This window comes from Salmo salar, chromosome 09 (assembly GCF_965601325.2).
Source record: "Salmo salar chromosome 09, fSalSal1, whole genome shotgun sequence".
NCBI classification, from domain to species: domain Eukaryota; kingdom Metazoa; phylum Chordata; class Actinopteri; order Salmoniformes; family Salmonidae; genus Salmo; species Salmo salar.
The window spans coordinates 94,250,001-94,265,000 of NC_138299.1; the positions used below are offsets into that span (position 1 = coordinate 94,250,001).

The 15,000-nt window shown below is 38.5% G+C and overlaps 1 protein-coding gene across 3 annotated transcripts in view; it reads right to left on the reverse strand.

Annotated features, from left to right (window-relative positions):
* The window catches only part of LOC106612186 (uncharacterized), a 65,559-nt gene extending 51,685 nt beyond the window's left edge, over positions 1-13,874 (reverse strand). Inside the window, exons 1-2 of one of the 3 annotated variants that reach the window (XM_082956077.1) lie at positions 13,617-13,874; positions 5,222-7,218 (exon numbers count right to left, since the gene is read on the reverse strand). In XM_082956077.1, the coding sequence (XP_082812203.1) occupies positions 5,222-6,982 (1,761 nt within the window). In that variant the 5' untranslated portion in view covers positions 6,983-7,218; positions 13,617-13,874. Of the gene's footprint in view, positions 1-5,221; positions 7,219-13,516 lie in introns of all 3 variants that reach the window. The other 2 variants (XM_082956076.1, XM_082956078.1) reach the window with 2 other exon arrangements.
* Between the last annotated feature and the right edge of the window lie 1,126 nt (positions 13,875-15,000).

Below are 15,000 nucleotides of genomic sequence, written 5' to 3' on the forward strand. Positions count from 1 at the left end.
CGTAGCACATATTTGCACTACAACTCCTGAATTTACCAACTGAGGGCTAGAAAATGAGACTAGCTGAGCCAGGTGCTCTGGAGCTGGAATAGATTACATATCTGGAATGTCTAGGGGAGATGTGAGGACTGGGTTGGAATAGAATACATATCTGGAATGTCTAGGGGAGATGTGAGGACTGGGTTGGAATAGATTACATATCTGGAATGTCTAGGGGAGATGTGAGGACTGGGTTGGAATAGATTACATATCTGGAATGTCTAGGGGAGATGTGAGGACTGGGTTGGAATAGATTACATATCTGGAATGTCTAGGGGAGATGTGAGGACTGGGTTGGAATAGATTACATATCTGGAATGTCTAGGGGAGATGTGAGGACTGGGTTGGAATAGATTACATATCTGTAATGTCTAGGGGAGATGTGAGGACTGGGTTGGAATAGATTACATATCTGGAATGTCTAGGGGAGATGTGAGGACTGGGTTGGAATAGATTACATATCTGGAATGTCTAGGGGAGATGTGAGGACTGGGTTGGAATAGAATACATATCTGGAATGTCTAGGGGAGATGTGAGGACTGGGTTGGAATAGATTACATATCTGGAATGTCTAGGGGAGATGTGAGGACTGGGTTGGAATAGATTACATATCTGGAATGTCTAGGGGAGATTTGAGGACTGGGTTGGAATAGATTACATATCTGGAATGTCTAGGGGAGATGTGAGGACTGGGTTGGAATAGATTACATATCTGGAATGTCTAGGGGAGATGTGAGGTCTGGGTTGGAATAGATTACATATCTGGAATGTCTAGGGGAGATGTGAGGACTGGGTTGGAATAGATTACATATCTGGAATGTCTAGGGGAGATGTGAGGTCTGGGTTGGAATAGATTACATATCTGGAATGTCTAGGGGAGATGTGAGGTCTGGGTTGGAATAGATTACATATCTGGAATGTCTAGGGGAGATGTGAGGTCTGGGTTGGAATAGATTACATATCTGGAATGTCTAGGGGAGATGTGAGGTCTGGGTTGGAATAGATTACATATCTGGAATGTCTAAGGGAGATGTGAGGTCTGGGTTGGAATAGATTACATATCTGGAATGTCTAGGGGAGATGTGAGGTCTGGGTTGGAATAGATTACATATCTGGAATGTCTAAGGCAGATGTGAGGACTGGACTTTCAGAACTAGATTCCTATGTTTTTTAGGACAAGATTTCCTGGTGTGTTTCTGTGTGGAGGAGACAGGAAGATGCAGGAAGGACAGACTACTGTTGTCAAACACTCTCCACACAGAGATCTCTGACTCTACTTCCCCTTCTGGCCAACAGATGGGGCAAAAGAATACCCACAATACACCCTCTGCACATTACCTGTAACAGACACACCCTCTGTAACAGACACACCCTCTGCAACAGACACACCCTCTGCAACAGACACACCCTCTGCAACAGACACAGCCTCTGTAACAGACACACCCTCTGTAACAGACACACCGTCTGTAACAGACACACCCTCTGTAACAGACACACCCTCTGTAACAGACACACCCTCTGCAACCGACACACCCTCTGTAACAGACACACCCTCTGTAACAGACACACCCTCTGTAACAGACACACCCTCTGTAACAGACACACCCTCTGTAACAGACACACCCTCTGCAACAGACACACCCTCTGTAACAGACACACCCTCTGTAACAGACACACCCTCTGTAACAGACATATAGTCTACTTATTCAACGTTGTATTGTCGAAGTAACTGTTATGAGACTTACATGAAGTATTTAGATGATTGCTGTTGTTTTTCAAAAGCAAAAGAATGATGATGGTTAAAAAGGTTAAAAAGGTTAACAATGAGACAATGTTGTAATGTAATAGTTATGTAATAGTTACATGATCACAGGATCTGATAATGACGTAAAAGGAATTATTGATTTGATGGGACTGATTAAAATGAGGTGATGACTTACAATAACACATGTAATCATTACCAGGCACAGATTACAAGGAATTTACAACTATTTGAATTCCTTATCAGCTGAATGGATGTATTTGTAGTCCCTTACAAAAATGCAAAAAACTTAAAATAGAGTGTCACAAAATGTTTCCAGAAGTTTGCAAATGTTTGCCACTTGTGATGAATCTGCGGCAAACCTTTGGCAACAGTAATATGTATTGCCACTAGTGGTAAACAGTTCACTAGAGTTCCTTTCTGCCAGACAATTCTCTCAAGATTCTATGTGAAGCTGTGGCAAACCTGTGGCTCAATATATATTGCCAGTAGTGGCAAACGGAAGCCGTTTCTGCTGAACACATGAATTCCCGAGACAAGTAACTCTTGATGAGCAATCAAGGTGATTAGAAAAAATAGTTGGAAAATTAAAACCAAGCTAGCTACCTAAAAAAGTTGTCCGGTGAGTGTCTAACTTATTAATTACATTTCCTAATACATGTTAATAAAATGACATTAACTAATTGATGGCTAGTTAGCAATGGAATGTTTTATGGGATAGAATGATAAGAGTTATTTTATTTTGGAATTGAACAAGTCAGTAAAAACAAACAATGTTGTGTTTGTTGACAAACACCGAAGGTCCAAAGAGAAATTCTGGATCCTTCCGTAGATACCTTAGTCCCCAGAGGTCTTAACCTAGAGAAGACCTACAGTATAGGCCCATCCTTTTGTTGATCCAGGGAATCCCCCCCCCCCCCCATTTGTACTTCTTGTTTACACATGGAGGGCGCCTCTTTGCCTTAGCGGTTGATGTTTTTTTGTTTTTTGTTGTTAGCCCTGTTGTTTATTTTCCAATACCCAACATATTCAACAGGCATTATATAGTAATGGTTGTATAACAATTACACCTACTGTAAGTGGAAGCATCAAACTTTTCCTTTCTTTTTTACTGGTTTCAGTTTTGGATTTCATCACTAGGTGGAGACATTAACCATAGTACCCCACACCCTGACCCCCAACCTGTATGGTTACCACACTCTCTCTCATTAGCACCACCAGCTGAAGAGAGTTTTGTCCCTAATTGTCTTCCCCATGCCCTATATGAACTTTCCCATTCCCTTTGTGATTATTCTGAAGAAGGCCATTAAAGGTCAAAACGTCAATATTTTAAACTTGACTATAATAAAACTAAGATTTGTTTATGGTGAGCGATCTTTGCACCTTTTCCTGTCCAATGATGTTTACAGATTTTTAGGTTGCACCTCAACTCACGTAGGTTGAGCACCCTCTACTTCTTTCCAAATGGGAATAGAGTGAACACATTTTATTGATACCAGTTTCAATCTGTCAGTGCCATTGACTGGCTAGCGCTTAGCTAGCTAGCTAACGTTAGCTATCATATTTTTGCACAATTAATGTGATAGCTAGCTAGCTAACTAATGATTTACCTAAACACTTATACTGTATTTTTTGGTGAATACATTGCTGTCTTTAATTCCAATACGCATTTCAATATGCTAGTGTCACTGTTCAATAGTATTTTAGCTAGCACAATAGCTAAGGTAACAACAATATGAGGTATTATTCTCATAAATGTAGCCCATACATTCATCCTTTGTAACAATTAGATCTTTCGTTGTTTTAAACTATTGGCTAGCACATCTTGTTCATGTGTGTTTTTCCTCTTCCTTTTTCTAGAAGTAATCAGTTACAGAGCAAAATGACAGATTGAGGCCTTCAATCAAACTGAGGACAAACTGAGGAAATATGTGTGCACCAGGTCAAGACTTCTTGCATGGATGGCTTTGAGATGTAAGTTAACAATCATTCATTTTGGAACAATAATATGAAATACCATATTAGGCATAACTCAATTGTATGTTTTTCTTCCACCCACGCCTTATATACCCGAGTCAGGAAGAAGAGACAACTAGTAGACAATGATGAAGTCCCCAGTCTGGATTGAGTATCATAACTAGTTGAAGAAACATCTTGTATACTGTGGCTCTCTAGGAACAGTTGGTCACACATTAAAAATAGATTTAGTAGGCCTAAGTCCCAGTTTATGCTAACTACATCGTTTGTTTATAAAGCATTTATACAAGGCAGAAATGTTGTTTCCCTGCTGAAAAATATATAGCATGCCAGTTTCAGTGAGAAGCATAGCAACACGCATAGCAACACGCATAGCAGCACGCATAGCAACACACATAGCAACACGCGTAGCAACACGCGTAGAAACACGCGTAGCAACACGCATAGCAACACGCATAGCTACACGCAGAGCAACACGCAGAGCAACACGCAGAGCAACACGCATAGCAACACGCATAGCAACACGCATAGATACACGCATAGCAACACGCATAGCAACATGCATAGCCACCAAGGCAACTTTGTAACAGCTGACCCAGTTTTTCCAAAGCCAAACCCGACCATTAGCCGCTGAATCTACCTATTAAGATACTAAAATCTAAAATGTTTTCAGTATGCTAATGTTGATTTTGTTTTGTGTTTTCTGATTGTTTCAGTTCATGCATTCAACAAGCTTTGGACGAAGGACTTCCATAGGCCGCCATCTCCAAAGTTCACTCAAAAAGGCAATAGTTGTGAACTGGGCTTGATATAGTTGTTGTTGTTTTAATTATCTACATTTTGTTAATTATCTTTTAAACTTCCATTGGTTAAAAGCTATTGCTCAATTATCACTTGGCTCATGTAAATTCTGTAGTTGCTCCTTTAAACATCCTAAGGTCAACATCTCCATAGTGTTCACATTTCTCTCATGTGAATGTAGCTACATAAACATATTAAATAAACTATTTATTTGGGAAATATCCTGTCTTTGCTCTTTTCTTCATTAGCAATTTGGATTTATTTTTATCTGTTAAGATATTGGATACATGTTGTTTAGTATATTTACCATGTTTAGTTCTCCCTGTGAGAAGAAAGTTCATTTAAAGTTATATGTGATTGGGTTTATGAAGATAGAACATTTCAATGTTGTTAACAGACAGTAACCAAAAAACGGATCTCATTTGCATATTCATGTTCGCCACAAGTTTCCCAGAATTGTTTGCCAGAAGTTTACAAGTTGCCGCAAATTTGCTGCAACAGTTTGCCACAAAACTAATTTGCATGTGAAAATATGAGCTTGCCACAAATTTGGTTTGCCACAACTGTTTTCCAGAAGCCAGTTTTTTAGATAAGCGGTGTTGAACATACAACAGTTTTCATGTTTATCATCAACATACTCACCTTAAATACTTCCTGGTGGTAGTTTCCTGCTGGCTCCCTAGCGGCTACGATCTCTCCTTCCCGTAACTCTGATTGGCCGTTTGGAAGGTGTGTCTGGTCCGAGACAGTTAGAGCATCCTTGGAATCCAGGTAATTTCCTGAGTGTCCCTCTCCTCCCTCTCCTCCCTCTCTTTTTCTCTCTTCCACTGTAGACAGACATTCTAAGGGATCTCTGTCTACCTCTGTCTCTCTCTCTTTCTGAGTCTCTCTCTCAAGCCTTGAGTGTGGCTCGTGATTCTCTACTGTGGCTACAGACGTGTGCCGCATCTGTCTCTCTGTTTGTCTGTCCATCTGTCTGTCCGTCTCCAATGAGCTCACACACACCAGGCCGATAACGCTTGATGAGTCCGGACTCACCCTCCAGGCCTTCAGCATCACCTGAGGAGACCGTCTGCCTACTAGAGGAGGGGGTGAGGCAGGGTCACAGGCAGGGGAGCGAGGGGGATGAGGGGTCAGGGGTGAGGCGGGTGTTGGGGGACACTCTGGGTGGTCCTCACTGCGGAGGGTCAGGGACACACTGTGGACGTAGTCCCCCAGATGCTGCCCTGCTCTGGGGGAGCCCAGCGGTGACCGCTCCCCTCCCTCCTCTGGAGGAGAGAAGGAGCGCGAAGACGTCCGCCATTTTCTAGCCGTCTCCGTAACGTTGCTAAAGAACTTAATCAGACCCCCAAAATGTCCGCCTTTGCTGTCAGAGTGCTTTGGAGCCGCTGGTTGAAAGTCCCTGACGCTCTCGAAGTCCACCGAGCCGTAGTCAGAGTCCATGGTCTTGTCCAGTGTGTGGAGCTCTGAGTCAAAACTCCTCTCTGAGTAGGCCGGGTTCCCCTTCCCCAGGACAGAGATCCTCCTCAGGTAACTCCACACGTCAGCTCTCTTAGATCTCCTCCCACCCAGCTGGACCTTGGGGCTGCCCCTCACACTCTGCTCCTCACACACTCCTGCTGAGGTACTGTTACAGTTAGAGGAGTGGTTGGCCTGCGCCTGAGCCTGGACCTGAGGTCTCTTGGAGTAGGAGACTCTCTCTGTGGGCTTAGAGCCGTTCTGGGTAAGAGGCTCCACTAGTGAGTGAAGATGGTGTCTGTCCAGGGTAGCTGTCAGATCAATGTCCTCAAATGAGCAGTCGAACTCAGCGGTGTGTCCGGCATACGAGTGCCGCTTTGCACGGTGGCGGAGTGTGCTCCTACAGGGGTGCAGGCCGGGCGAGGGGAGGAAGTCCCGGCAGAACGAGTCGTCCTCCGTCTCTCCGTCTCTGAACTTAGTGCTGGACCCAGACATCTTCCCCACCCTCCCCTTGAAGACACCCAGAGAGCGGAGCTTCTTGATGGAGCGGACCTTGTCAGCAAAGGACAGTTTAGGGATGGAGGCCTCCTCTCCAGGGAGGATCATGGAGTGAGGTCTTCTGTTATCCAGCTCTGAGGCCACTCTACGCTGGGTCAAGATCTTCCAGATTCCCCCAGTCGCTCTTGTTCTACGGTTGACCTCCGAGCGCTCCTTTCCAGGGGTCTGAGGGTGTGCCTGGTTCAATGCCTGTCTATCCCCAGCCTCCTGCCACTCTCTCTGGGCTTGGCCTTCTCCTTGACCCTCTCCCTGTCTCTCTCCCTTCCCAGTCTCCTGGATAGATACGGTGCCAGTCTCATTCTGCACATCCAGAGACACGTTGAAGACTTTATTGACGAACCCGTTGGGGTCGCTGCTGTGGGAGGCGGGGCTGTCCGAGTGTTCCATCCTCTCTCATCTCATCCTACTACAGCTCTGTCAGCTATCAGCTCCGTCAGCTATCAGCTCCGTCAGCTATCAGCTCCGTCAGCTATCAGCTCCGTCGGCTATCGGCTCTGTCAGCTATCGGCTCCGTCAGCTATCAGTTCCGTCAGCTATCAGCTCCGTCGGCTATCGGCTCTGTCAGGTATCAGCTCCGTCAGCTATCAGCTCCGAACCGCACCATCTCTTTCACTCCCACACACCTGGAGAGATAAAACACACAACACAGCAATTTGTGAACTCTCTTATACACACACACACGCACACACACACACACACACACACACACACACACACAATTCAATTGAAATCAATGAAAGAACCCTGTATTTATCTCTGATGGGAAATAAGAACCCTGTATTTATCTCTGAGGGGCAATAAAAACCCTGTATTTATCTCTGAGGGGAAATAAGAACCCTATATTTATCTCTGAGGGGCAATAAGAACCCTGTATTTATCTCTAAGGTGCAATAAGAACCCTGTATTTATCTCTAAGGTGCAATAAGAACCCTGTATTTATCTCTGAGGTGCAATAAGAACCCTGTATTTATCTCTGATGGGAAATAACAACCCTGTATTTATCTCTGAGGGGCAATAAAAACCCTGTATTTATCTCTGAGGGGAAATAAGAACCCTGTATTTATCTCAGAGAGGCAATAAAAACCCTGTATTTATCTCTGAGGGGAAATAACAACCCTGTATTTATCTCTGATGGGAAATAAGAACCCTGTATTTATCTCAGAGAGGCAATAAAAACCCTGTATTTATCTCTGAGGGGAAATAACAACCCTGTATTTATCTCTGAGAGGCAATAAAAACCCTGTATTTATCTCTGAGAGGCAATAAAAACCCTGTATTTATCTCTGAGAGGCAATAAGAACCCTGTATTTATCTCTGAGAGGCAATAAGAACCCTGTATTTATCTCTGAGAGGCAATAAAAACCCTGTATTTATCTCTGAGAGGCAATAAAAACCCTGTATTTATCTCTGAGAGGCAATAAGAACCCTGTATTTATCTCTAAGGTGCAATAAGAACCCTGTATTTATCTCTGTGGGGCAATAAGAACCCTGTATTTATCTCAGAGGGGACTTGTGACCAGGGCCCAACAGCAGTGGCCTATATAGGCAATAGGGTGCCACTTGGGAGAAGACCCTATCTCTCATCACTTGTAACACATGACTTAACATAGTAGAACATGGTCTTACATGACTTAACATAGTAGAACATGGTCTAAGATGACTTAACATAGTAGAACATGGTCTTACATGACTTAACATAGTAGAACATGGTCTAAGATGACTTAACATAGTAGAACATGGTCTTACAACACATAACATAGTAGAACATGGTCTTACATGACATAACAAAGTAGAACATGGTCTTACAACACATAACATAGTAGAACATGGTCTTACATGACTTAACATAGTAGAACATGGTCTAAGATGACTTAACATAGTAGAACATGGTCTTACAACACATAACATAGTAGAACATGGTCTTACATGACTTAACATAGTAGAACATGGTCTTACAACACATAACATAGTAGAACATGGTCTTACATGACTTAACATAGTAGAACATGGTCTTACAACACATAACATAGTAGAACATGGTCTTACATGACTTAACATAGTAGAACATGGTCTAAGATGACTTAACATAGTAGAACATGGTCTTACAACACATAACATAGTAGAACATGGTCTTACAACACATAACATAGTAGAACATGGTCTTACATGACATAACAAAGTAGAACATGGTCTTACAACACATAACATAGTAGAACATGGTCTTACATGACTTAACATAGTAGAACATGGTCTTACAACACATAACATAGTAGAATATGGTCTTACATGACTTAACATAGTAGAACATGGTCTAACATGAAACATTCTATACAGGCATACATAACTAACAAACAATGTTCAGTATTTGAGATGAGCTAATGTAGGGTGACTTGAAACAAGGGAATCTTTCATCTTGTGTGCTGTACAGTGGTACAGCATTATTTAAACCCCCACCCCCATGCCCCTCTATATCCCCGCGAGCCACATTAGCCCAAGTAATTATACAGAAGACAGCGGCACACGAACACACATACACCAGGATCCTGCGTTGCCGCGGAAACCGAGCTCTACGGAGGTGGTGGTGATGTGTGTGTGCAGCAGCAACGTTTGTGGGTTTTTGCGTGTTTGTGTGTTTGTGTGATATCACATGACATATCCCCTTCATTTGAGGAGGATGACTGAGAGCTAGGCCCAGCCTCCATTCACTTTCTGTTCCACATATTAATGGCCTATACTAGTCCACGTCATTTGAGACAGGACTGTGCCCTATTAGCCTACGTTATGTGAACCTACAGATCCATCCCACAAGAGTACTTAGGCATACATGTAGTTAGATACAGTATTATAAACTAATCTAGAAGGTATGGTTACATCATATAGTTAGATACAGTATTATAAACTAATCTAGAAGGTATGGTTACATCATATAGTTACATACAGTATTATAAACTAATCTAAGAGGTATGGTTACCTCATATAGTTACATACAGTATTATAAACTAATCTAAGAGGTATGGTTACCTCATATAGTTACATACAGTATTATAAACTAATCTAAGAGGTATGGTTACCTCATATAGTTACATACAGTATTATAAACTAATCTAGAAGGTATGGTTACATCATATAGTTACATACAGTATTATAAACTAATCTAGAAGGTATGGTTACATCATATAGTTACATACAGTATTATAAACTAATCTAGAAGGTATGGTTACATCATATAGTTAGATACAGTATTATAAACTAATCTAGAAGGTATGGTTACATCATATAGTTACATACAGTATTATAAACTAATCTAGAAGGTATGGTTACATCATATAGTTAGATACAGTATTATAAACTAATCTAAGAGGTATGGTTACCTCATATAGTTACATACAGTATTATAAACTAATCTAGAAGGTATGGTTACATCATATAGTTAGATACAGTATTATAAACTAATCTAGAAGGTATGGTTACATCATATAGTTACATACAGTATTATAAACTAATCTAAGAGGTATGGTTACATCATATAGTTAGATACAGTATTATAAACTAATCTAAGAGGTATGGTTACCTCATATAGTTACATACAGTATTATAAACTAATCTAGAAGGTATGGTTACATCATATAGTTAGATACAGTATTATAAACTAATCTAGAAGGTATGGTTACATCATATAGTTACATACAGTATTATAAACTAATCTAGAAGGTATGGTTACATCATATAGTTACATACAGTATTATAAACTAATCTAGAAGGTATGGTTACATCTTATAGTTACATACAGTATTATAAACTAATCTAGAAGGTATGGTTACATCATATAGTTAGATACAGTATTATAAACTAATCTAGAAGGTATGGTTACATCATATAGTTACATACAGTATTATAAACTAATCTAGAAGGTATGGTTACATCATATAGTTACATACAGTATTATAAACTAATCTAAGAGGTATGGTTACATCATATAGTTAGATACAGTATTATAAACTAATCTAAGAGGTATGGTTACCTCATATAGTTACATACAGTATTATAAACTAATCTAGAAGGTATGGTTACATCATATAGTTAGATACAGTATTATAAACTAATCTAAGAGGTATGGTTACATCATATAGTTAGATACAGTATTATAAACTAATCTAAGAGGTATGGTTACATCATATAGTTACATACAGTATTATAAACTAATCTAGAAGGTATGGTTACATCATATAGTTACATACAGTATTATAAACTAATCTAAGAGGTATGGTTATATCATATAGTTAGATACAGTATTATAAACTAATCTAGAAGGTATGGTTACATCTTATAGTTACATACAGTATTATAAACTAATCTAGAAGGTATGGTTACATCTTATAGTTAGATACAGTATTATAAACTAATCTAAGAGGTATGGTTACATCATATAGTTACATACAGTATTATAAACTAATCTAAGAGGTATGGTTACATCATATAGTTACATACAGTATTATAAACTAATCTAGAAGGTATGGTTACATCATATAGTTACATACAGTATTATAAACTAATCTAAGAGGTATGGTTACCTCATATAGTTAGATACAGTATTATAAACTAATCTAGAAGGTATGGTTACATCATATAGTTACATACAGTATTATAAACTAATCTAGAAGGTATGGTTACATCATATAGTTAGATACAGTATTATAAACTAATCTAAGAGGTATGGTTACCTCATATAGTTACATACAGTATTATAAACTAATCTAGAAGGTATGGTTACATCATATAGTTACATACAGTATTATAAACTAATCTAGAAGGTATGGTTACATCATATAGTTAGATACAGTATTATAAACTAATCTAGAAGGTATGGTTACATCATATAGTTAGATACAGTATTATAAACTAATCTAAGAGGTATGGTTACATCTTATAGTTACATACAGTATTATAAACTAATCTAGAAGGTATGGTTACATCATATAGTTACATACAGTATTATAAACTAATCTAAGAGGTATGGTTACATCATATAGTTACATACAGTATTATAAACTAATCTAAGAGGTATGGTTACATCATATAGTTAGATACAGTATTATAAACTAATCTAAGAGGTATGGTTACATCATATAGTTACATACAGTATTATAAACTAATCTAAGAGGTATGGTTACATCATATAGTTACATACAGTATTATAAACTAATCTAAGAGGTATGGTTACATGATATAGTTAGATACAGTATTATAAACTAATCTAAGAGGTATGGTTACATCATATAGTTACATACAGTATTATAAACTAATCTAGAAGGTATGGTTACATCATATAGTTACATACAGTATTATAAACTAATCTAGAAGGTATGGTTACATCTTATAGTTACATACAGTATTATAAACTAATCTAGAAGGTATGGTTACATCATATAGTTAGATACAGTATTATAAACTAATCTAAGAGGTATGGTTACATCATATAGTGAGATATAGTATTATAAACTAATCTAGAAGGTATGGTTACATCATATAGTTAGATACAGTATTATAAACTAATCTAGAAGGTATGGTTACATCATATAGTTAGATACAGTATTATAAACTAATCTAAGAGGTATGGTTACATCATATAGTTAGATACAGTATTATAAACTAATCTAGAAGGTATGGTTACATCATATAGTTAGATACAGTATTATAAACTAATCTAAGAGGTATGGTTACATCATATAGTTAGATACAGTATTATAAACTAATCTAAGAGGTATGGTTACATCATATAGTTAGATACTGTATTATAAACTAATCTAAGAGGTATGGTTACATCATATAGTTAGATACAGTATTATAAACTAATCTAGAAGGTATGGTTACATCATATAGTTACATACAGTATTATAAACTAATCTAAGAGGTATGGTTACATCATATAGTTAGATACAGTATTATAAACTAATCTAAGAGGTATGGTTACATCATATAGTGAGATATAGTATTATAAACTAATCTAGAAGGTATGGTTACATCTTATAGTTACATATAGTATTATAAACTAATCTAGAAGGTATGGTTACATCATATAGTGAGATATAGTATTATAAACTAATCTAGAAGGTATGGTTACATCTTATAGTTACATACAGTATTATAAACTAATCTAAGAGGTATGGTTACATCTTATAGTTACATACAGTATTATAAACTAATCTAGAAGGTATGGTTACATCATATAGTTACATACAGTATTATAAACTAATCTAGAAGGTATGGTTACATCATATAGTTACATACAGTTTTATAAACTAATCAAAGACATATCCTCTACTAGAAGTTAAACAATAGTCCAAGAATGTGTCAACTGTACTATATATATATATATATATATATATATATATATATATATATATATATATATATATATATATATATATATATGTTTTATAATAACATGATTTAAAAGGATAGAATTCCATATATATATGATCCTATAATTACATATAGGCCTATATACCCTATAAACTAGAACAGGTGTAATTTATTCAATATTACTTGGATTAAAATAGGATCTTATCAAATATTCATAAAATGGAGAAGAAAAAAATATATGCCAACATGACATTCTAAATAAGAAAAATCTGCCTCACGTTATGTTTATTTATTGTTTTAAATAGGCCTGCAGAAACGTCAAAGTAAACTGAAAAGTGCATAGTTGATTAATAATTAGGATGGGCAACGGTAAGAATCGGCTATAGCCAATCTTTAGAACAGTTCGGAAAATATTTTTTTTCTCATCTAAGTAATTTAACCGATCCATTTAACGAGAATCCGTTACAGTATAGCCTCTATGGCAATGTATTGACGATAACAGACGTAACAAGCAAGAAACGTTACGGAACATGCGTTTAGAAAATTGTTGTAACCTACCAACCGGCTTTCAAGAGTTGAAACTCCTCAATACTTCTGGACAAAACGTAATCTTTCAATTACAGTAAGTAGGATACAAAAACAGCGGTTGACTTCCCACCTGGTAAACTTTTTATATCCATGAGTAACGCTGAAGTTATGCTGTGGCGAGTTCTCAGGCGAAGTCTTTTGACGTGGGCTAATCTCCTTACGTTCTAGAAATCCTCCTCAAAACTCTGAAATGTCCAAAGTTTTCTCTCTGAGCAGAGAGAATGATGAACAATCTTGCCCTTTAAACTCAAGCAGCAGACGCCGACAGTCAGATGATAAAACGCTCTCACGCAGACAGTGGAAAGCGGGACCGACAACATATGATCAGCAGCCAGGGCGCAAAACACACACACACACACACGCACACACACACACACACACACACACACACACACACACACACACACACACACACACACACACACACACACACACACACACACACACACACACACACACACACACACACACACACAATAGATGTATTGAAACAAATTACCTTGATAGACTTAGTTTCCCCCCAAAAAGTATATATATATCAGTTACTGTTGAATTGTAATTAGTAAACTGCCCACCAGTTAATTTATGTAGCCCAATAACCTTAGCGATATAATGGTTCAAGTTAAACATGAAAAGAGGTGATTGACTGAACAGTGGTTTCATTGGCTGGACCCGCTTTCAGGAATTGCTTTGAATGTGAAAATCCTTCTATTGAAGGACACAATGGGAGAGAGCACACAGGGGAAACTGAATTCACAGAATCTAAACAGCTTCAGAGTCTTTTAGCTGTGAAAGAGGAGATGGTAGGGCAGGGGACTAAATTTAAACATTTCCTCTCTGTCCTGTTTCTGGCCCATTGTCATCGCATGGCGTTCTCCCTTCTACACAGGAAGCAGTGGATCTTACAGCAAAGGGGGTGGGGTGGGGCGGGGGGGCTATTTGGCTGACAATGGCAGGAAGCCTGTCTGAATGTATGTAACAATCTGTCTGTGTGTGTGTCCGCCCTCCTGTGGACCAAAGACCCCTTAGAGTCGTCCTGAAGAACCTCACTGTTTTGTAAATGTCTGATTTATCCTCCATACTCTTCCTCTGTAACTCATACTCTACAGTCATCATCCTCTTCCTCTGTAACTCATACTCTACTGTCATCATCACGCCACTGAGGACAGTAACAACCAGGCTCTTTACATGACCCATTGTTTATCAAGATGACAAACCTTAAAGGCACAATGAAGGTTTCCTGCAGTGGCGGGGCTGCCGTGGGCTGAAAAACAGATGCAGGATTGTGGAGAGACCGTTATAGAATAAGAGTCATGCCGTATTTATAATATGGTCAAATGAAAATATTTTTATAGAAAAGTAACATTATCGTTACATGATAACTTGACAGCCTTCATAATAATAACCTGAAGACTGTACAGATATAGGATCTTCATTTGATCACCCTGTTACTG